The 23302-nt window shown below is 36.5% G+C and overlaps 1 protein-coding gene across 2 annotated transcripts; it reads right to left on the bottom strand.

Moving 5' to 3' along the window:
* Nucleotides 1-1879: 1879 nt before the first annotated feature.
* On the bottom strand, nt 1880-22313 carry sncb (synuclein, beta). Of its 2 annotated transcripts, none has more exons than XM_038270151.1 (6): nt 22137-22313; nt 20597-20727; nt 11714-11743; nt 10889-10974; nt 5843-5929; nt 1880-2712 (listed from the first exon to the last, which is right to left on the bottom strand). In XM_038270151.1, exons 2-6 carry the CDS (start codon nt 20715-20717, stop codon nt 2683-2685), a joined length of 354 nt encoding a protein of 117 aa, XP_038126079.1. In that variant the 5' UTR covers nt 20718-20727; nt 22137-22313; the 3' UTR covers nt 1880-2682. The 2 variants fall into 2 exon arrangements, with proteins under 2 accessions (XP_038126079.1, XP_038126078.1); XM_038270150.1 differs by having other exon boundaries at nt 20597-20730; nt 22137-22311.
* Nucleotides 22314-23302: the final 989 nt, after the last annotated feature.

Consider the following 23302-nt stretch of genomic DNA (forward strand, 5'->3'; position numbering starts at 1 on the left):
GATACTCGAAACTCAGGATATTGATTTATAACATAACGCTCTTAATTTCTCCTTACCATAATCTCTGATATTTTCACTGTATAATTTTGCCTTTTTTAAGCTTATTTATTAATATAAGCAAAAAATAGTTGAAGTCTTATTGGAAAATTGTGTATAAATGTAAACAACTGATGGTAAAGTTAGTTAGTATTTACTACCTAGTTCATCCCTGAAGAAGTTAGGTGCCCTGGGTTGCATTTGTGTATATTTGAATAAATAAGCTTGGAGATAAATGCATGCAACATTAATTAAGTGTTTTAAGTAAAATTAGGGGGGAAAAAAGCATTTGTAATTTTCTATTTACTTCATAATTTAAGAGCTACACTGTCCCTGAAATACGGTAAATAGAAAATTGTTGTAATCTATCAAACTGCAAGAAAAAAAGAGGGGCGTGAAGAACTTTGCATAACAACAAATTTAACTCTCAGTATTCAGAGATGCTTTTATCTCTGTACAAGTTCTAAAAAAACACTATAAACTTTTACTTTACTCTGCTGTGACTCACAGTAAGCCCATAAATGTTTTATCCTAATCTTAGATCTCTGTCATGTTTTTCAGTTAACCACATCACCCCTTTAAAGTAGACTATCTGTTAAACAAGGTTAGTGCAGAGAACAAGGTGAACTTTACCTGTGCTGACAGTTTCTTTGGAGGAGTCTGCCACCTGCTGCACAGCCTCTTGAGCTGCCTGCACTGAAAACATCACAAGCTCTATCAGACATTCGCAGCGAAATGGGAAATTTCTGCTGTTTAAAACTTCAAATCTACACAGGATGTGATGTCTTGTATTTCCCATCTAATAACACATGTTTTGATTTGCCACACTGCAAAAAAAAAACTGAAATCTTAAATTCTTTCTAAAAAAAGGTGCAATTTTCTTGAATTGAGGAGGTAAGTGAGAAACTTTGGCAATGGAAAAAGAACATTTACATTTAAAGGAAGAAAAAACAATTGCTTTGTCTTATTCCAAATGCATATTATCTAATTATCTTATTTTAAGACTTAAAATACTCCACTGGCAAATTATCTTATTCACCTGCTCAAATTAAAGGTAAATACACTTTAAGATATTTTTTCTGGCCGATGAAGATTCTCAGTCATCCAGGTCATAGTCATTCCGTAAAAGCTTAAAAAACAATCCAATGGACTTATTTTCCAAGGTTTGAAGACGTTTCGCTTCCCATCCAGGAGGCTTTCTCAGTTCTAATGTCATTTGAATTGAGACATTTGAATTGAGAAAGCTTCCTGCATGAGAAGTGAAACGTCTTCAAACCTTGGAAAATAAGTCCATTGGATTGTTTTTTTTTTTACTTTTACGGAAAAACTTTTTTCTTGTTTCTATATCGTTTTTGCAGTGCATCAGTAGAAGATAAAAGATCTAATCGTTTAGTCTGTTGTTTTGGTATTGTACCTGCAGTGTCTGTGACTCCTTTTGCAGCTGAATGGCTCCCCGCTTTCAGGCTCTCAAAGGATTTCTTAAATGAAGCCATGGTTCCTGTGTTTGACTCTGCAGCTTCTCTGTCTGGTACAAGAGGGACGGAAGGGACTGTTTAAAAACAACCCCTCCACCCCAACCGCACCTCATTTCAGGCCTAAGCCCGCTCGCTCCAGGCGGATTAACTGATATAAAACCCACTCAAATAGGCATAATCAAACTGGCATCCTAAGAATGGCGACATTCGTGCCAGAGGAGCTTCAGTCTACTCAGCGGTTTTTCCCCCCTATCTATTGAGCAAACCCCCAGACAGAACTGAGCAAAAGAGGAAAGCATTTCATGATGGCAAACAATGACACAGACAGTCATTTTAAGCAGAGAAAAAAAGTAAATGCAAAGAACACATTTGTTTTTCAAACTTTTTATTTACAGAGGATTTGTTGTCTGGCTTAACACAGAAAACCTTTATATTGACAAGACCTGCAATTTAAAGCACATATTGATATGACAACCATTATGTTTCCAAGACAGCTTATATTGACTTTAACTTGTTAAAATCTCGAGTACACAAACACACGCACGCACACAAACATGTACACTCTGTTGGTTTATAACAGACAGTTTAGTGGAATGATTTCACAAGTAACTATAAAGATACAATGTAAAAAACTCTTACTTTAAAAACAAGCCCATCTCCAAAAAAATGCAAAAAAAAGAAAGAAGAAGAAAAAAAAAACACAAACAGGCATTGTCGACATTTAAGAGGGTATTGTTGTTCTCATATCTGCTTGCAACAGGTCATATTTACTTATTTATTGTTATGCTTTCACTCCCAATGTCTCATTGGAAGTTGATGAACATCTATTGCACATTTCTAGATACAGATACGCACAAATACAAAGTCACAAGTCCTGGCTCTTGTCTCATTTCATTGGGAGGGAATCAAGGAAATGAGACTGAGAGGACAAATTCTACATTAATAAATACCTACACCCAACACATTACATTAATAACATGACATTTACAATATATACTAATATTAAAAGATTTGTCTTGAAGGAAGAACATTTTTCACTGGGAATGCTTGCGTTTTTTCTTGGATTTTTTTTTGCAACAGGGATATAATTGTAATAGCTTCAGCATCTGTCCTTTTTATTGGTAGAAATGTTATTGTGCTGCTGGTTGTATGGTGATTCGGACTTCTGCATTTATGCTTCCGGATCGTAGTCCTGGCTCTCCTGGAGGAAAAGCAAAACAAGATGAGTGCGAGGGGCAGGTCACAATTATTCCACAGAGAAAATTCATGTATGTACTGTAATTACTCCATAAATCAGTGACAAAAATATCACAATAACGATGCAGAGGATTGTTTTAATCAACGATCAAACCCCTGGTTTATACTTTAAATCAGGATTGTTTGATGACCAGAAGTTTGTCATGATATTGATAAATGGTACGATAAATGTCGTCCCCCTAATGGGTACAGTTGTGTACAGTGTGTGGTTTGGGGACCACAGGCTTCCATATTTTCTTTTTTTCAGATGATTTGGTTTTTATGTTTTCAGCCTCCAGGATGCAGTGGAGCGGTTTGCTGGGTTGAGTGTCAGATCCTCTAAGTGTGAGGCTATTTCTGCCTGAAAAAAAAAAATCTAGACTGGCCCCTCTGCATTAATCCAGTCACCCCAATACTGTTATGAAGAAAGAGCACCGCGAAAAGGCAAAGGTATTAATTTAGACCATGACCATTAAAAAACTAACAGTAGATACCAGCTTCACCTGTAAGCAGCGATGTCAAAACTACACACATTTGTTACTTAAGTAGAAGTATAGATACTACAGTTTAAAAACAGTCTGGTAAAAGTTAAAGTATCAACCTGACCTCTTTACTCAAGTAAAAGTGACAAAGTATGTGCTCCAAAAACTACTTTAAGTATAAAAATATAAAGTAACCTTTAAAAAAAACCAGACAGATGCCACTATATGAAGGTAAAGCTACATTTTTCGACTATTTTGAAAAATTCTCTGAGATAGGGCCAAGGATGAGGGAGGTCTTGTTGGTCTCCGTCTCCCGATACGCTCTCGCCTGTGTCCGACCTTTCAGACATTTCAACATCTTTCTCTGAATCCCACATTGTAGCATGGCATAGATAATCCACGTTAGCAGTTTGAAGAACACCTGCTTGCTTCTGATGATTTCCTTTAGCTAACCAATGAGTGCTTGCGTTATATGACTCATTCAATCACAATAGTTTTCACTAAATGTGGATGGAGCCAATGATCTGCATTGGATGGAGCACATGACGGGAAATAAATATTTATAAACAATAAACCGAAGCCAAGAGTAACGAGTAACGTTTGTTTTAAAAATGTAAGGATTAGAAAGTACAGATACTTGTGTGAAAATGTAATGAGTAGAAGTCAGAAGTAAGAAGAAAAATAAGTAATTTTAGGTATAGATACCTAAAAAGTGTAATTAAGTACAGTAATAAAGTATTTGTACTTCATTACTTGACACCTCTGCCTTTAAGGCTCCATAATCCGTTGTAGCTAAATGTAAAACTGATACTTCTCACAAAAGTCGTCACTTTAAGTTCTAACTTTGTTTTTTTTTTCATGCTCCACTTTTTTTTTTCTGTCTGTCCAGGAAATCCTTTGGGATCCCTAAAAGTTAGCCGGATGACGCTAGAAAAAGGGATTCCCTTCTGATCAAGGTAGACGTGGATGAATGATGAAAGATATATAATCATTCATATAAAAACAAATTAAAAACAAAAAATCATTATTAAAATAAAAAATAAGATAAAATACAAATAAAATAAAAAATAAGGTTCAATTGAAGGAGATTATAAAATATATAATACTTATAATTTAGATGTTTAGCCTTCTTTATGGGGCAGCTCATTGACTGTTTTTTAAATATTAATATTAGTTGCTTTCTTTCATGGCTTTACAGCATGATAAACTAAATCTATCGTTAGAGGAAAAGAAAAAAAAAACATTTTGCCTTAAACCTGCCATTAATTCCTAATGTATCAGTAATTAAAGGAACAAAAAACTTTTTCAACAGTTTTAAGAATCCAAAGAAAAGTTCTGTCTTGTTAATCAAATAATTTTCTCACTGCAATTTATTGTTTTAGGCTTAACGAGTTGATAAAACCTGATGGTGGAAAATTCTTCTTTAATTCATGTATGCACAGAACATGTGACATGAAGCTCATAGTAGCACATATTAGCTTATTGCTAGGAGTGATGTCACTCTAATTCAACTGAGCTTCTGCGCTCCAGTCAACAGATGGCAGTACAAACCTGGACAAGATTGAGGATGAATTCTGTACAACATCCCATTGGGATTAAAATACCAAACATAGACAGTCTCTGCTCGATTTAAGTTGATATAAAAAAAAAAAAAAAAAAAGATGCACTAAACAGGCTTTAACAGCCTCTTTCTCTGTAAGGCACTAAGGCTTTATATTTAAAAAAAAAATATAGGGAGATCCTTAAATTACCCACAATGCATGGAGGCAAAGAGCGTCATCACCACACCCATTGAGACAGAGCTCGCACATAGCTTGTGTAGCAGAAAATGGGGGAGGGGAAAGAGATGCAGGAGAAAGAAGAGCAGGGATGATACTGACTAAAGCTGCTATATGAGTCCTTTCTGCATTAGAGAACAAATATATTTATCACTCTTATTAATCTTTATATATCAAACTAGGTAGGGTTTGATATATATTACCACTGTAAGATCGTAAAGCTTTTTATGTTTTTTTTTTATATATAATTTCCTTGTAATCTAAACCAAAACACCATAATATACTCACATGAAAAAGTATCTATATAATCTATGTTTTGAGGTATTCATATACAATACTGAGGCTATTTAAATCTGTTTCCAAAGCCGTCAGCTCTGCACAGTTTGCCTTCCCCCAAACAGTCAATTTCCAAAAATAACCATTGGTGTCGGACTCACATCCTGCCCGTATCTATGCACAGAACAACACACTATTCCTTATTGGTAGGTGGTGCTATAGTCAAATACCCTGTGTGACGAATGGCTTGCACAGTTTTCACATTTTTCTATGAAAAGTGAATAATGTGCCAACTTCAAGAGGAATACAACTAGAGAGAAAGAGTGGAGCACTATTGAAATACAATCCAACTTGAATGTATAGTCATGCAGTTTGTGAATACTAACGTCCCTCCATCTATAAGTGAATGAACTCACTCCTGCCTGCAATCGAATGCTTTTCATATCATCCAATAAACTCTCTGCAGTACAGTCACCAATTTATTTTAGCATTGTGACATTTGCCTTTAAAAGGTTGAGACATGGTCTATAGACATACAGGCTTGTTTTGTGCCGATTACCTGCTGGGAGTCATCATATGCCTCCCTTTCTGGCTCCAGCATTGCCTCTCCCTGGCCTTCCATGGCCTCCTGCCCATACTCCTCAGGCTGCAGGAATAAAGAGAGAGGAGCAGAGAGAGAAATAAGGGAGGAAAACAGCAACAGAAGGACATACAGCTTATATACAGCTTTGACTTCTATTTACATTAAAAAAACATTTTCTTCATAAAGCCCCAGATCTCACCTGTTTTATAATAAGCATATATCTTCTAGTAACTAGAACCCAATGTGAATCTTTATCGATGGCCTCAAACCTAAAATAAGTCAGATTGCCTTTGAAAGTCTAACATTTCTCATAAAAACCTCAAAACCCAAATTTCCTGCATCCAGAAATATGAAAACTGCAGCAATTTTCTTCTTTCCCGCCCTTCTATCAGTTTATATTGTATTAGTCCCTCACATACCTCTGTGGAACCTATAATAATCAACTATCTGAATAGTATGTTACCAGTTGGTATTGGTAATAGGTTCTAATTTGGAAGACGAACAGAGCTAATAACAAAAAGCTACTTTCCCCTAATGAATTATAGTATTTTAAAACCAAGATACATAGTTCAGCAAACATTACATTAGCTTTTTCATCTAAAATATCTCAGCAGGTGCTTCAGCAATGATTTAAGTCTGAATAAATCTGATTCACTTGAAAAGCCTCTTTTATTCCCTTAAAATGTGGCAGAATTGGAAGGACAAATGGATTTTTGGGTTGAACAATAAGCTTTATTATGTAGGTTGAGTATCGCGTGGCGATAGTTGCAGCCTATCCTGTGATCAATGGAAAAAAAATTTAAATCTAGATAAGTCAGTGTTTCTTGAATTGAGGAGGAAAGTGAGGCACTTTGGAAATAGAAAAAGAAAATTAACATTTGAAATAAGAATTAAACAAATACATTGTCTTCTTTTAAGTGCATATTATCTAATTATGGTATTTTAAGAGTAAAAATACTCATTCCATCGGCAGATCGTCTTATTTAACTGCTCAAATCAAAGGTAAATACACTTAATTTAAGAAATTATTACTAGATAGTTGTTGCAATGTAAATGCTATTTTATTTTGATAAAAACTCACAGTAAGGTTCTTCTACATTTGTAGAACCATCTTAGGTATATTGTTTACGAGTCACTGACAACAAGACTTGTCAGCTGCGGTGACCTTACTGATGCACTTTCTCAACCATTTAAAGAGAAATCAACTGTTTTTCTTTGGTGTTCAATTTGCTCCCAGGAATCATTGTTACAACAAAGGAATCACTAAAACACTAAATGTATCATGTTTTTTAAAAAGCTTAGTTCAGTGAGTATTTAGAGCAACACGGAGCACAAACCTGCTAGTCAACAATTCTTATTTCATTGTTAATATTTTCAAACAGCAATTTTGCATTAAGGATAAAACTAACACACTTTATGATATCCAAATGCCTTGGTCCTTTTATATGCTGTAAAATGAAAATAATGTCAAGTAATATTTATAGATAACTATTAAAATAGTAAAATTCTTAAAGGAGAAGTCCGGTCATATTCAGAATTCAAACTTCTGAAAGTGCTTTAAATATAAAATTATTCTATACTGTTCAATAAATGATAAGTGTTTTTAATTAAGACTTGAATGTGCTTTACTGGAGGCATCCATGTTTGTCAAAGAACACTACTTCCACCTACTGGTTAGTGACGTCACGGTGCGGTATCGGCTGTTAATCAAGTCCCAGTGCTGTATCTGGTGTTTGTCACAACGCGCTATTATCCAAGTCATCTGGAAAACATTCTTCTTCCAAATGTTGGCTACATATTACGTGTTTTTTCTCTGGTCAGACGTTCGATGGCAAATCCTCCCTCTTCAAGTTGGCAATCCAACGCGGTCCATGGAGGATCATGAATCGGAAAGGTGAAATAACTCATTTTTTTTCACTTTTACCCGAAGTATTCCAGCATCCAGCTGCCATGCACGTGGGCATTGTCGGTTTCACTATAGCTCTGGTGAATTTCAATGGTGAAGTCCTCTGGAAATCTTCAATAATTGTTGTTGATTGCAGATGTGTCATTGGTTTTGCTTGTAAAGCGGGGAGAATGGCGCTAGGCTAACCGCACCGTGACATCACTGCCGGAAGATGGCAGGAGGGAGGGGTTACTAGATTTGGGCATAAATGGACAATCTCAAACTCAGTGATAGCGATGAAAATTATTGTTTTTTTGTTTTTTTTTAATGATTAATGATTAAATTAAAGTTAATTCATTCACCATGAACTTGTTATTTTTAAGTATAAATAATGACCCATTGGTTATTTCCTTGCTGACCGGACTTCAGCTTTAAACGAATAATTGGGATTCACTTTTTCTTTCTTGTTCAAAACAAAAAAAATGAAATCAAGATTTCATTTTTTGTTTAAAACATTTGTGTCATTTCACTGTTTTTTGCCTTAAAATAAGGCAGATTTAAATATGTGAATCTGAGAGTCCTTTAAATTAAGAAGAATGCTCTCAATCTTTGACCGTCCTCCTCTTGCTAGCCATGTGAACAAAGCTAGTGGGTCACACGTCATTTATTTTTAAACCCAGCACTAATCAAGTCAATTAGGCCACAGAGGAAGAACAAGCTGTAATCCGGCATGTTGTGGCAAGATAGTGTCTCTGTTGTAAGTCCACCAAGGAGCTTACATGGCCTTAGAGGATCCACCGTGGGATACCACTCCAAAGACGCACATAATCAGATGGATCACGGACTGAGAAAAAGGAATGTGATAAAAGATTGACTCTGATAGCAGAGTTATCTGATTGGTCACATTATTTTAGATGAAATCCAGACATTGGCCATTTTTTTTTAACGGCCACATAAAATCTTCATGTAAATATATCTAAAAATAAGATTTTTTACAGAGAAAGAAAAAAACCCCACAGGATTCAATTTGTATATTTCTATTGATAAACTCCAACAGGTTCCCTGAATACATTTAAACACTCAAAGCAAGAACATTTGGAGATCTTTAAAGGTGTCAATAAGCCAGCAGGACATGAGCAGGACTCCCTTCAAGATGAGTTAGTCAGCAAATCTCAGAGATGGATTAGATTAGACTGAGATTAAAGCCACTTTTATCTCTTCTTACTCTTTGCAGCGAGCCTCAAAATATATCTAAAGCTTTATTTTAATAGAATTAGGTTTTGTTAATTCCATATTAAATAAAGACTAATTGCAAACCCTTTGTTTTGCATTATGGAAACGACTGGTTTCACTACAGGGTCCGGATTTTAGCTACACATCTATGTGTACGTTACCTTTCACTTATATCTAGAATAACATAATCTCACTTTCTGGATTACTTTTATCCATAAAGAAAATTAAAAACTTTGATTTATACATGTTCAAATACGTTCTAACACAATAGGATGCTGTTCTGTATTTTATTCAGTTTCAAATACCAAATCTAGTGCTCTGACAGATTGTTCCTTTGCAGTCCAATTGTTCAATACAGAGTGAACCGTGTTTTATGGCTCGTATTGAGCCACTGAGCGGGCAATTAGGATAAGCTGTCAGGTTTATTATCTAGGCGAAATAGTGGAGCAGTAAAGTTCAACATTGTAGGATTAATGCTACAGGAAGGGAATAAGGTCTGCTCACTGATCCCCAGACACACTTTGACAATATATGAACTTAAGAGAAAGACCTGCTTATATGAGGTGAAGAATCCACATGGGGTACATGCTCAAGTTACTAGTAATTACACTCAAATCTCAAAGCTTACCTGGAATTAGAAGGTAGTTCCTGATTATTTTCTCTCTATATATATATTTATATGTGTTGGAAAAATAAATAAAAAGCTAATGGATGAAAGCTAATACAGCCATCACCCTACAGTGTATCTTGCATAAAGCGACATGTTGCCTGCGGTAAATAAACCTCTAGTCCTCTCTGCACATCTGGTGCTGTGATTAAGTCCTTTCCGCTGCTCCCTTCTGCAGGGTTCATCCAAGGTTGGCAAAAATGTTTACACTGGGTGTCCTTCCTGGCACAGCAAATATGCTAACCTTGGCCCTATGTATCAAAGACACAGACGCTGCACTTTCTTCTCTAAAGCATGCCCAATGGACACAACTGACTGAAGCTCAAAGTATGTTGTGTTTAATTTGGGTTAGAATTAGACCTTTTGCCCTGACAACCGACATCATGAAGGTCCAAGAGAAACTCATGTTGATCCATCTGAGCATGAAAGCAAAAAGTTCTAGGACCCCCAGCAGTCTGCTGTGGAGTTGGAGTAAAAGAAGTCATCATATACCTGCATTAACAAACCTGCTCTCATTTAGACAGACAGCACTGTGAGGGTACTTTCTGCATTAAACATGATTCAGCCTGCTCTGCTTTGGCAAAAACTCATCAACAATCGCCTAGATGTAGGACTACCTAACAGTCTTGTCTAGAAACACTTGGTTAAAACTTTAAGGTTAAAGAAAATACCTTACTTTGTAAAATAAGTGTTTATTTCACATCTGTATACCTCAGGAAATGTATCTGTGCTTTGATTTTCTCATTTGTTATAGAAATGACCATGATGTTAGATTCTGGATGCAGGTTAGCATTTGTGATCTCAGCAACACAATAAGGTCTTGGGGAAAAAATTGATATCTCATTTATAGGTTATTACAGTAGCAGCCATTAAAAATGTCCCCACTTTCCTTGATTGGCCCTTGACTGGTCTCCTACAATTCCTTTTTAAACATCAATCTCTGTACTAAAATATTATTTCTGTAGTGATTTGTGGACATTAAGATCTAAAGAGAAGCGTCATCTCCTGGTCAGACCCTGTAATTCAGTGAAAGTGGAGTTAGTGTAAAAAAAATGAACGGCAAGGAAAAGGCCAGCGGCTGAATGTTGGAGGGGATTTTGATGGGAGTCGCAGGGAAGTGGGCTGCCATTAGGCTGGCGTTTGACTGGAAAGGGCCATTTTGAATGGCTGCTACTGTACATCTGTCATACTTCAGGTAGATGTCCCAATCTTTACTGCAGTAATGAGCTGTGCTTACGTTCATGTCAGTCGGGAACTCATCCTTCTTTACCAAACCAGTGGCAGCGACGATGTTCCCGACAGCTCCGGTGGTCTTCTCAGCCACTGCAGACACGCATGTGCAAACACATACACCAATGTTACACTATCCCTCTACACCCTACACACATGAAAACTTATGTGCAACTTCCTTGAGTTTCATAAATGACCATCAACTGTAACACCTGTTCACACCTGACCTTTAATCACCTTTTTTTTATTCTGATAGATGAGTTAATTACTAATTACAGCTTTGCTAAAACATTACAATAATTCACTACTGCTTTTATATTTGGCTGCCAGCTTAAAAACAAACAAAAAAAGTCATTTTTTTTTCTTCTAATCAGGTAACAACACAGCTAAGCATTAATTCCAAAAAAGTTTCCAAGTTTGAAGAAGTTTCGCTTCCCATCCAGGAAGCTTTTCAATTCAAAATGTTAGGAATAGCATTGAGGCGAAGTTTTATAGAGTGAACCAAAAACAAAGCCTTGTTTTGGCTTAGAAAACATGCAAATTGAACCTGATGGACGGGTCTGCCCCTTAGCAATGGGGGTCCTTTGGGCTTTTTGGTTCCTAAGGGGCGGACCTCTTTGTCATTTTCAGTTTCACTGTGCTTATATTATTTTTTGTGATTCGGTTTGAAGCGGCTCAGTAGCTTCCAACTATGTTTATAGATGGTTATGTTTTTATTATCATGTTAAAACAGAATCATCATTAAGTCAAAACTAAAACTTTATCTGCAGAACATAGCTTCATCAAAAAATCAGGGATGGGATTAATGAACAGAGTACTACCAGAAACTCACCTGAGCCCACGCTGTCTTTGGCCTTGCTACCTGAATAAAGGAATAGAAAGGAAAACAGTAAGAAAATAGACTTTTGGACCCATTTGACATTTAGAAATTATTAATAAACACCACAAAAACATATCTAGAAATATTTTCTATAATTGTTTCTTACAATATGTGCATTTGCCCTAATTTGAGCATATAAATAAGATGATTTTTTAAATTAAATTAGTTATTTTGCCCTTAAAATATGATATCAGATGTTATGTACAAGAAATAAGAAAATTGTTTTTTCTTCTTTTAAATCTAAACCCTCTTAATCCTGTTTTTTTCCCCTCACCTAAATTTAACATTAAAAAATGAAAACAACATAAATTATAGCTTTGATTTCAATCATCCCTTCTGGGAGATGACCATAGTTTAAAGGGCAATGCAATCCAAGGAGTGAAATATAAAAAAATAAAAGAGTAAATTTTGTACTTAGTGATATCACACAGTGAGCTAGTTTATCTGTAATGAGTACACATGTAAGAACAAAATGTGGTTAAATGATGTCAGTCTGAGCTTTGAAACCCCAAAAGTTAGTTGGCAAAAAAAAAAAAATCCAGACTTTCCAAAAATGCAATTTACAAAAAATATGATTCTTCAATAAAATCAAAGAATCACCCATCCCCAAAATTAACATTTTCTGTCAGAGCTTCTTTCTTGATCACCAGAGAATATAATAATCTTGATCACAACTGATGTCACTACCAGACAGAATTGAAATAAAACTGCGTCATGGTTCATGTATTATTCAGTGACAGTAGGACGTAAATAAGAACTATTAACCTTTCAGTTAAAAACACTTTATAGGCGGTTTAAACTACAATGAAGTTATTGTCAGGTCCCTGACCTTTAGCAGACATCATCAATCTGCTCTGAAGGTATTTAAGCATGCTGCTGTGTGTGCATAGTGATCCATCAGTGCCTGTCATCCTTTTTGGTGCACAGCACACACTTTTTGATTGGCTGCAGACGACCAAGGAGAGACAAATATGGATGAAGTACAGGATTTTCTCCGCAAAACAATATGCAATCCCATCTAAACATCCTGCAGCTCATGTCACAATGTGGTTCAAATCAATCATAGTTGGGATTAAAACATCAAAATGATACTGAAATACGTGTAAATTAATATAAAATACAGAACAAAATAGAAAAACAGAACCCCCCCTATAAAAAACATAAAAATAAAATTAGGTACTTTTATTGCCATTCTGTTGAGAATTCAGGTTAAATCAATCATCCAGTCTTTTACTTATCAGTCCACCCCCTATGTGTAAGCCATGTTAGGTAACACTGACGACACATTTAGTGTGAATACTGTTAATGAGAGAAGAAGACTTTAGCTATTTCCAGTGTCAGAGCATTTTTTTTATAAATTGTGTAGAAGCAGGAAGATCTAAAAAATTATTCAAAATTAAAATATTTTTCATCTGTTACTTGTGTTGCAATAAAGTAAGAGACAGGGAGAGACATACACTGTGTTATATAAAAGGAATTTCACCTTTTTTAAAAAGAAAAGAAAAATATTCATACCCTTTTGAAAATAAAACTTAAGCTGCTCTTGTCTAGGACAAGAGCAGTTATGTAATGCTAGCTGTGCTAACTGACGTAAGGCTCAATAATGTCAGATGCTAAAGGCATCTTCTACTGGTGATGTAAAGACACCATGTCAAGTCTGTAGACCTTTGTCTGTTTCTTACAACAGCAAAGGCCCTGTTTACATTTACTCCGGTCTCATTCACACTTTAATAACACTTTTACCAATTCAAATTACTATCAAATTAAAACAGGAACACAACAACTATATATTGTTAATGCTTTTCTGATACCTTCTTTTTATTATTGTTAAACAGAACTTGAAATTGCCTAAGTTGACATCAGGAGGCCAGATATTATAATACTGTACAGGTATATATATATATATATATATATATATATATATATATATATATATATATATATATATATATATATATATATATATATATATATATATATATATATATATATATATATATATATATATACACATTGGTAAAAGATACTCTCTCAAAATATAAAGAAACATAAATGCAAGTTTTCAGGTCTTTCTAAAAATACAGAGTGACTCAATTCTTTCAGCCATTTTTGTTAAAATAGAAAACCACACCATAGAAACACACAAAGATTAGATCACAAATAATAACTAATGTCTCTAGTGAGAAAAATCCTATGATTTTTAAATATATAACAGGCCTTAGAAAACGTTGCTGGACAAGGACTTCAGTTTACCTTGCCCTCACACACATTAAAATTGTTGTAAGCATTTCTCAAAGCATATCAATAGAGCATTCAATTAAATTTGCTAATATTTGTAAAGTGTTTTTACATAGCTTTATCAGAGTCTCCAATGAATTTGTACTTTAATAGAGCGAGAAAAATCAGTATATTTGAACACACTGATATTTCACAAGTTCTCCCACTTAGAAATCGGGGAGGGGTCTGAAATTGGCATCGTAGGTGCATGTCCACTGTGAGAGATATAATCTGAAGAAAAGAATCCAGAAATAACAATGTATGATCTATTTGTTTGTGCTGTATTTGAACACCTAAGAAAATCAATGTTAGCATCTACTAAATTAGGCTTTGATGGCAAATGCAGAGGTCAAATGTTTCCTGCAGGTTTGCACACAGTGCAGGAGGGATTTTGGCCCACTCCTCCACACAAATCTTCTCTAGATCAGTCAGGTTTCTGGGCTGTTGCTGAGAAACACAGAGTTTGAGCTCCCTCCAAAGATTGTCTATTGGGTTTAGGTCTGGAGACTGGCTAGGCCACACCAGAACCTTGATATGCTTCTAACAGAGCCACTCCTTTGTTATCCTGGCTGCGTGCTTCAGGTCATTGTTATGTTGGATCACACAGCCTCGACCAATCTTCAATGCTCTAACTGAGGGAAGGAGGTTGTTACGCAAATTCTCACAAAACAGGGCCCCGGTTATCCTCTCCTTAATACAGTGCATTCGCCCTGTCCCATGTGCAAAAAATACCCCAAAGCATGATGCTACCACCCCCATGCTTCACATTAGGGATGGTGTTCTTGGGATGGTGCTCGTCATTCTTCTTCCTCCTTGGTGTAATTATGACCAAAAGGTTATATTTTGGTCTCATCTGACCACATGACTTTCTCCCATGACTCCTCTAGATGATCCAAATGGTCATTACCAACGTAAGATGGGGCCTTGACATGTGCTGGTTTAAGCAGGGTAACCTTCTGTGCCATGCATGATTTCAAACCATGATGTGTATTGCCAACAGTAACCTTGGAAATAGTGGTACCAGCTCTTTTCAGGTCATCGACCAGCTCCTCCCCTGTAGTTCTGGGCTGATTTCTCACCTTTCTTAGGATCATTGAGACCAACGAGGTGATATCTGAGGGAGATTGACAGTCATGTTTAGCCTTTTCCATTTTCTAATGATTGCTCCAACAGTGGACCTTTTTTCACCAAGCTGCATGCAATTTCCCTTTAGCCCTTTCCAGCCTGGTGGAGGTGTACAATTTTTTCTCTAATGTCTTTGGAAAGCTCTTTGGTCTTGGCCATTATAGTAGTGTGATTCTTACTGATTGTCTGGGGTGGACAGGTGTCTTTATGCAGCTAACAACCTCAAGCAGGTGCCTCTAATTTAGGTTAATAAATGGAGTGGAGTTGGACATTTTTAAGGTACACTAACAGAGTCAGAATTCTAGCTGATAGACAAGTGTTCAAATATTTATTTGCAGCTGTATAATACAAATAAATTGTTAAAAAATCATATATTATGATTTCTGGACTTTTTTTTAGATTATGTCTCTCACAGTGGACATTCACCTACGATGAGATTTTCAGACCCTCCATGATTTCTAAGTGGGAGAACTTGCAAAATCGCAGGGTGTTCAAATACTTTTTTTCTTAATATATATAGCTTTAAGCTGTTACTATATGTATCAGTATTTATGCACTCAGAATTGCAAAGATTAATGCAACAGAAATAATGAAAAAAGTACTGCAGTTATACATATTCCTGCTCTCTGTTTTTATTTCTATACTATACAATATAAGAACATGTATGGATCTTTAATTTTGACTGTTTAATGCAATATTAAATGATAACCTGCATCCTCTTACATTCTGCTCAGCTGGGTGGGTGTTCTCCAGCAGCAGCAACTGTCAAAAGGAAGGTCTCAGATTAATCAAATCACCTTTACCCCTCCTTCAAGAGGAGCCTTTAAACAAACACATGAGTAGTTTTCCAGGGCAACATCATGCGGTGAAAGAGAAGAAGGCGAAATTATATATGTTTTCCTGGCTGTGCAGCGTGGGCACAATGGAAATGAGCTCAAACATGTTTTGACTGCAGCCTGACATATTTGGGAGTCTTGTTGAATGACAGGGACACTTTGCCAAATGTGCTGGGTAGCGAGATGCCATCTATAAGCTGACACATCTGACTTATTTCACTATAAATAGCCAAGATCTCTTGAGTGCACCAAAAAAGTTAACAGTTGCAAAACAAAAAGAACAAGCTGGTTAAGATTGGGACAAACTGAATTATCATTAGAATAGAACCCTAGAAGAATTTACAGCTTTTCTCTCATTCTCTGAGACACACACAGCCTTAACCGTAATGGATAGCTAAGATGCTATTTTTAGGCCTTGCCAGGCATTATAGATATTTAATCCATTTGAACCTCTCATATTGTGCATTTTATTGATATTTTATGCTCCCGACCAACACAAAGCAGTGTGTAGTTGTGGAATGTAAGTGAAATACATGGGAAATATCTATTTGTATCTGCGAATCTTTTGCGTTAAATCTTGACCAGCTTTTTGCATCTAAAGAGGGAAATTCCTGTCAATTATTCTCCAAGATGGAGATTATCCCTGAACATAAATTTAAAGTCTTGCCAATTTAGTTATGGCACATGAATGTGTTTTCTTCCACTATGTTGTTGAGCATCTGCTAGTTTGGAATCCTCATCTTTCTAGGAATTTAACATTTGTTCACATTTACCCGTTCCAATCTTTAGTAAATGCAAAAAAATAATCTCCAGCTGAATCAAAACAAACTAAAGTCTTCTTTTTTGGATGAAAGGAATTGCATTTAAAACACACAGCTTCAATCAATACAGATATAAACCAACAATCGGTCCAAAAACCTTGGTTAAGTGATAAAGTAAGACCTGAACCTACAAACGCACATAAAGGCAGAAACAAAGTTCCCTTTCTATCAACCAATATATGTATTTTTTAACCCAACTGCTAGGTTGAGGATGTTGGATAATTTAATAGGGTTGTTTTCAGTGAATTGGGTATTCTGAAAACCAATTTGCTGCATTATTTCTGTTGGGCATGAAGTTATAAGCTGTTGGGTTCTGATTTCTGTTATGTTGTGTTGGTTTATTTTGGACATCCCAACACCTTGATGTTCAAGCAAGTACAACACAGCACCACCCACTAATTGTACCTCAACAACATCTGGTGAGACCAGACCGAACTAATTAAATTCAGTACAGAGCAAGGTTTGTCACTTACTCAGCTTTTTTTCTGACCTTATTGATTATCTTATATTATATAAAGCTTCACATAGCTGTGCCTTACAAAATTACGTAGAAATGTAATTTTATAAGGTACTGTTGAGTACTAGCTTCAGGATTTGACTGGAAAGCTGGCTAGAAAGTCAGCAGTTAGCTTCAACAGCAATGAGTTTGCTTTTTTAAAGCTAAAAATTAGAAATAACATGATTTGTTTCTTCTAGGCTTCACTATTGTAATTCTTTACTATCAGAAACCCTCTCTACTATTGATAAAGCTTATGGTTATAGTAGCTCAGGTTATCTTAAGCTATAGCTATACACTGCTATAGACTTAGGCTGCTGGAGGACACAGGCACCACTTTTCATAATTCTGCTTTATTAGATCACTTTTCTATTCAACCCATAACATATAATCTCCCTTCCTTTTCTCACCTGGTAACAGACCAGCTTCTTCTGGTTTGTTACTGATTTGCGGTGACGGTATTCCGTAGAGAAATATCAGCTATGCTGCTTTTTTAGTGCTTAGTCCTGTTCCTCTCCTAGTCACAGTAAAAGCTGAGCCCACAGCTCATGGCCTATAGCTTCACTCCTTTGACATTAAAACTGTCTCAGAGATTGTCAGCTTAACTGTTTCTTTACTAGACAGAGCCACCTGAGGAGCTAGTTTTATTGATCTCACACTGGGGAAATGAATTTGTTACATTGGCTCAATAGTCAAAAAGAAGAAAAGATGCCAAAAGGAGGAAAAGGTGCATAGTGGTACATACAGTATATACAGTACATCCACATATATGGATATAAAACTGCTTTAGTCTCTTATTTAGCTTATTTAGCAGGATTTTTATACAGGGTTATTGCACAATGCATTAAATGGGTATTTACCTACATGGGTATTAATATATAAAGCTAGTGCACTTGTAATAAAATATAAAAACAAGTTATTACACAGGGTATTAAATAGTAATTGCGCATTAGATATTGCACAAGTTATTGCTGTTGTAGTGTCGCATTGTAGAGCCTTGTTGCCGCAGGGATGAATAACGATGCAAAGGGAGGAAGGTGCTGTCCATGATGGATGGAGGCTTGGACAGCACCCTCCTCTCAGCTACTTCCTCCACTGAGTTCAGAGCACAGCCTACGACAGAAACAGCCTTTCTCTCCAGTTTGTTCAGTCGCTTTCTGTCCCGTTCTGTGCTACCAGGGGCCCAGCAGACAACGGCATAGAGGAGGGCTTAACATAGAAAGAATCCCAGAATCTCAAGAAAAAAAATCTTCAAAATGTTTCTGTCAATTTATAAATTACAAAATGACTTATCACCAAAATGCATTGCAGACTTTGTGGTCAGTGTATGAAAGACTCAGACCTCTCAGGTATTCTGGATCCAATCTACATAACCAGAACCAAATATGGAGAAGCATCTTTTGGTTCACCTACAAAAAGTGTAAATATGCTGAAACACTAAGTTGCTTTAAAATGTACTTGTTTGGGTTGAGTTGCCTTCAACTGTGCAATCTAAACATCATTAGTTTGGTTTTCAGCCTAACTTCCCTTTTAATATTCCGTATAACATTCTTAATTTAACTAGCCATTTTCATTCTCTTTAATTATTTATTCTGCTTTTATGCCCCTGGAATGTACTTAAAAAATAATCTTAACCAGTTGCCAAACATTATCCTATTACCATCATCCTGTTTCATTCAGAGGATGGTGAATTCAGGGTGATTGCCATCGTTTTTTTTTTTTTAACCAAACATAGTGTTGGGTATGAGGGCAGCAACTATTTTAAAAAAATATTCCCATTTGACCAAATTGTCTGTTTGCTGTGCGCCCTACCTGGCCATTACAAAACTGGAAATTGTATTTCTGGTTTTATTCTAACAAATTTCTTTTTTCTTCCAAGATTTGTGGATTTTACAACAAATACTTGTCATGACAGAAGGAGGAGATCCCAGATACTTGCAGCTGAGGTTCCTCAGCAAGAAGCCAAAATTCAACCTTAGGTATCGAGCAAAAAGATCCGTGAACCAGGGATAGCTCAGAGTACAGCTGCTGCTCCTCCACACTAAAAGAAGCAGTCAAGATGGTCTAGAATCAGGATGCCTGCAGGCTGATTGTCTTATGAGGATTTTTTGAGCATTTACCGTTGGAATGAGACACAGCTGTACATCAAGAACTCACTGTAGGGATAATAAAGTTCTTTAGGCCAAGGGTTACCTTGGGAACTTCCAGATTGAATCTGAGAGTGTTTCTAAAGAGAGTTACATAAAGGTATGTCTAAGTTTTTCTAGTTAGCCCTGAAATCGGATTTTTGATATAAGAAAGATCATAGCGTTTTCCTGTCGACAGATAATCTTTCCTAAGCTGTTGATCAGGGGCTCTTCCAGAGTTACCATGGAGCTTTTGCCTTCTCCTTTCCTGGTTTGTAGGTTTAGACTTAGATGAAGGGCATAATAGTGTGTTTCCAGTCATGCTATATTATTTTCATTACAGTTACGCTGCAGTTACACTGCAAAAAAAGAGATGCACACATCAAGGCAAATGATAGTGAAGATATCCAGTAAGAAAATTAGCTTTTGCTAGAAAGGAAGGAAATGTTACCCTGCCATTAGTCTGTTTAAGCCTGTTTGACCACAAAACCAGCCTTTAACAATCTACAGCTGTACAATTTGCAAAGCACCCCTTAGATGCCTAATCTCCAAACCCCATCTTTGAACTACTATTTGAAACATGCATGCAAAACATGCATTAATAAAACCCCAACATAAACCCACCCATAAACCATATGCATTATTTATTACAATGGCACAACTGAAATTTATAACTGGTTCTGTGTTGCTGTACTTGATTTGATATGGAACTGCTATATATTCAAGCTCATTCAGGCTCATTGGAAATTAGTTACACAAAGGTATTGATTAGGTGAGTCATCATATTTCTGTTATAAGCAATATGATGAATCACCCTCTCTGAAGACAAATTAGCTCAGAAAGTTTCATCAGTATCCTCCTATTGGAATTTAAAATTGAACGGATACTTAAAACAAAGCATTCTCCTTTCCCTTGATTTCATTTTGTGCGAAAATGCATTATATCCACCAAGCTAGTTAGAGAGATTCCTGTATAACTTGCAAATTTGTGTTAAGAATAAACAAAATAAAACATGCAAAGAATTATTTGAATTGCAAAAACATGACTTTTTTGCATTTTTTAGCTCCTCTTGTGTAGAGAGGGAGATGAATGATCAGCCTCAATGGATGTTTTATATGATTTGCAAGAAAATAACAGCAGTCTGAGCATCTTACCTACAAACATAACCCCTTCTTTGGTCTTTTCAGCTGCCACTGCAACTCCTTCCTTGGTCTTCTCTGCAGCCACAGCCATCCCCTCCTTTGCTTTAGACAAACCCTTCATAAACACATCCATCTTGGCCGAGCTACTGTGGAAAGATGGACCATATGAGCAGTCAGTCAATCACAGACTACATTATGCGAACATTTTGAAATCTAAATAAGAATTCTTCTCTTAAAATAAGTGTATTTTTTTTGGAATTGAGGAGGTTACTATGCATGTTTCACATGCATAGTATCTAATTATCTTATTTTAAGAGTACTCGTTCCGTTGGTAAATCATCTCATTTACCTACTGTAAATGAGATGATTGTGTACGTGTTAACAATAGGGTTTTGCTTGGATCATATCTATCTATCTATCTATCTATCTATCTATCTATCTATCTATCTATCTATCTATCTATCTATCTATCTATCTATCTATCTATCTATCCATCTATCTATCTATCTATCCATCTATCCATCCATCCATCCATCCATCCATCCATCCATCCATCCATCCATCCATCCATCCATCCATCTATCTATCTATCTATCTATCTATCTATCTATCTATCTATCTATCTATCTATCTATCTATCTATCTATCTATCTATCTATCTATCTATCTATCTATCTGTAACGTTTAACTGCTGGAGTAAATATACTGTTGCTGTGTTTTAAAAAGCGTGGCTGTATTGTAGAGGAGCATTGGTTGAAGGTAGTGGAAAAAGGCAGCACCGCCTCCTGTGGTTGGTCGTGACGGCTGCAGTTCAGCCTGCAGCCTGTGGTAAAAACCTCTCTCTGCTCACTCATGCATTCAGCCCCATTTTTTTCAAACCCTGTCAGTGCATGAAATATTTAAAGGGAAAAATATATTTGAATGAAATTGCTCATCGTGGAAGGGCTCATTAATTATTGCACGTATTAAATGTTACTCACAATAGCCGCGCGATTACAATAGGCCATTGCACCTGGCCTCATTTTTGTCCATATAAGGGACTACATGTCATACTGTCCTACATTAAATTAAATGGTTGAATTGACCATATGTGTTAAAGCCACACCATGATGCTGGGGGAGGGGGGGCACTATAGATGCATGCAGCATCTATACGAGGACACACAGCAAACAGACTAATATTAAATGAGAGCAGCTTAAAGCTGCAGATTAACAGCTTGATGCGATATTAGGCACCAATTCTTCAAAATCTATCATGTAGGTCAAGCATCCTTCATCCAGCATCTGCAGCCTAATTATATGCATCAAGTTACACCGCCTGATCGTGCATCACGTCTATCCGTCCAAACCACATGAGCTGTTTCCGTTATGCTCCGAATTCATCGCTTTTCTCTTCTTTACATTTTAACCGCTCAATGTGTTGATGCTCCGTGCAAACCGGTGTCTTACTATGCATGACGATGCTTCGAGGCATGGCCATCAAATGCTGGTGACCTCTATATGTCTAATGATAAAATGAACGATGGGAATGAATGTGTGAAATCCGCGCTCACCTCTTTACAGACAGCCTTTGACTTGTCCCCTTATGATCCGGTGTCACCCTCCCGTCAAACTAGCGTCTGAATCGGTGATATCTTCTGATGATCTTTAGATGGGCCTTCCTCCGGCAGATCTCCACTGAACAGGGACGGCCCCCTTTACAGTGCGGCTCAGAATATCACGTATGCCCCCCCCCGTCCTTCTCCTCCTCTTCTTCGCTTCTTCACGCTCACCCCCCCATCCACACCCTCCCTTCCCTTTCAGTCTATTCTCTCCACCCTCATCAGTCGCCTCCTCTATCGATCAGTCCAGATGTTAAAAATCACTTAACAAGCCAGTCTCATAGCCTGATTCTTTTTACCCGAAATGCTGTAAATAATTTGTACACATAGGAAGGCAATTGTTCCTTTTTTTTTTTTTTTTTTTTTTACATAGTTTTCAAGATCAAAATTTAATTATGCTTTCTTTCCCACAAGATAATAGTAAATCACTTGGATATTTAATGCTTTAATCTGGCCTGTATGTACAAGACACATTTACAAAGGCACTAGCTTGTTTCATATTTTTAAAGTCATGTTATGCAGAGTCCTAATATTAAACCCATAGAATAATTTCCTTCTCTACTTTCTGAGCTGGAAAAATATTAAATTTAATTCACTTTATTTCTAAAGCGCCAATTCACAACACATGTCATCTCAAGGCACTTTACAGTTCATCCAGTCAAATTGATTTAGAGTTTTCTATCTAAGGAAAACCAGTTGATTGCATCGACTCATTGACGCGAAGGCAATCCCTCACACTAAGCATGCTTGTAGCGACAATGGAGAGGAAAAACTCCCTTTTAACAGGAAGAAACCTCCAGCAGAAGGCTCAGTGTGAGCGGCCATCTGCTGAGGCCCACTGGGGTTCAAGGAGACAGAAGCAGAGACACAAAAGGCAACTGTAAACGGTGGGTCCAGGAAACACAGCTCTGAGCCAGCTCAGAGGTCGAAGAGAGCACATCCAGTTTGTCCCAGTCAGAGAAACAGGACTACACTGAAATAATCAATGAATATGAAAATATAATAAATATTTTTTGCACACTGTATCTTTATGCATATGTCATATAAAGTGTGAATCTGATTTTGTTGCTGGGTAACCAACTCAAGACGTATGGATGTCTTGTTTAAAATGTTTAGTT

Source organism: Cyprinodon tularosa, unplaced genomic scaffold (genome assembly GCF_016077235.1).
Source record: "Cyprinodon tularosa strain WSP-4 unplaced genomic scaffold, ASM1607723v1 ctg751, whole genome shotgun sequence".
Lineage (NCBI taxonomy): Eukaryota > Metazoa > Chordata > Actinopteri > Cyprinodontiformes > Cyprinodontidae > Cyprinodon > Cyprinodon tularosa.

What these genes read in the sequence shown, in the direction of transcription:
- sncb (XM_038270151.1), bottom strand. Translation starts at nt 20,717, where the DNA reads ATGGATGTGTTTATGAAGGGTTTGTCTAAAGCAAAGGAGGGGATGGCT. An exon ending in CAAAGACAGCGTGGGCTCAG is followed by an intron (nt 10,975 to 11,713) that starts GTGAGTTTCTGG and finishes GCGTGTCTGCAG; the next exon opens with TGGCTGAGAAGACCACCGGA. An exon ending in CATATGATGACTCCCAGCAG is followed by an intron (nt 2,713 to 5,842) that starts GTAATCGGCACA and finishes CTTTTCCTCCAG; the next exon opens with GAGAGCCAGGACTACGATCC.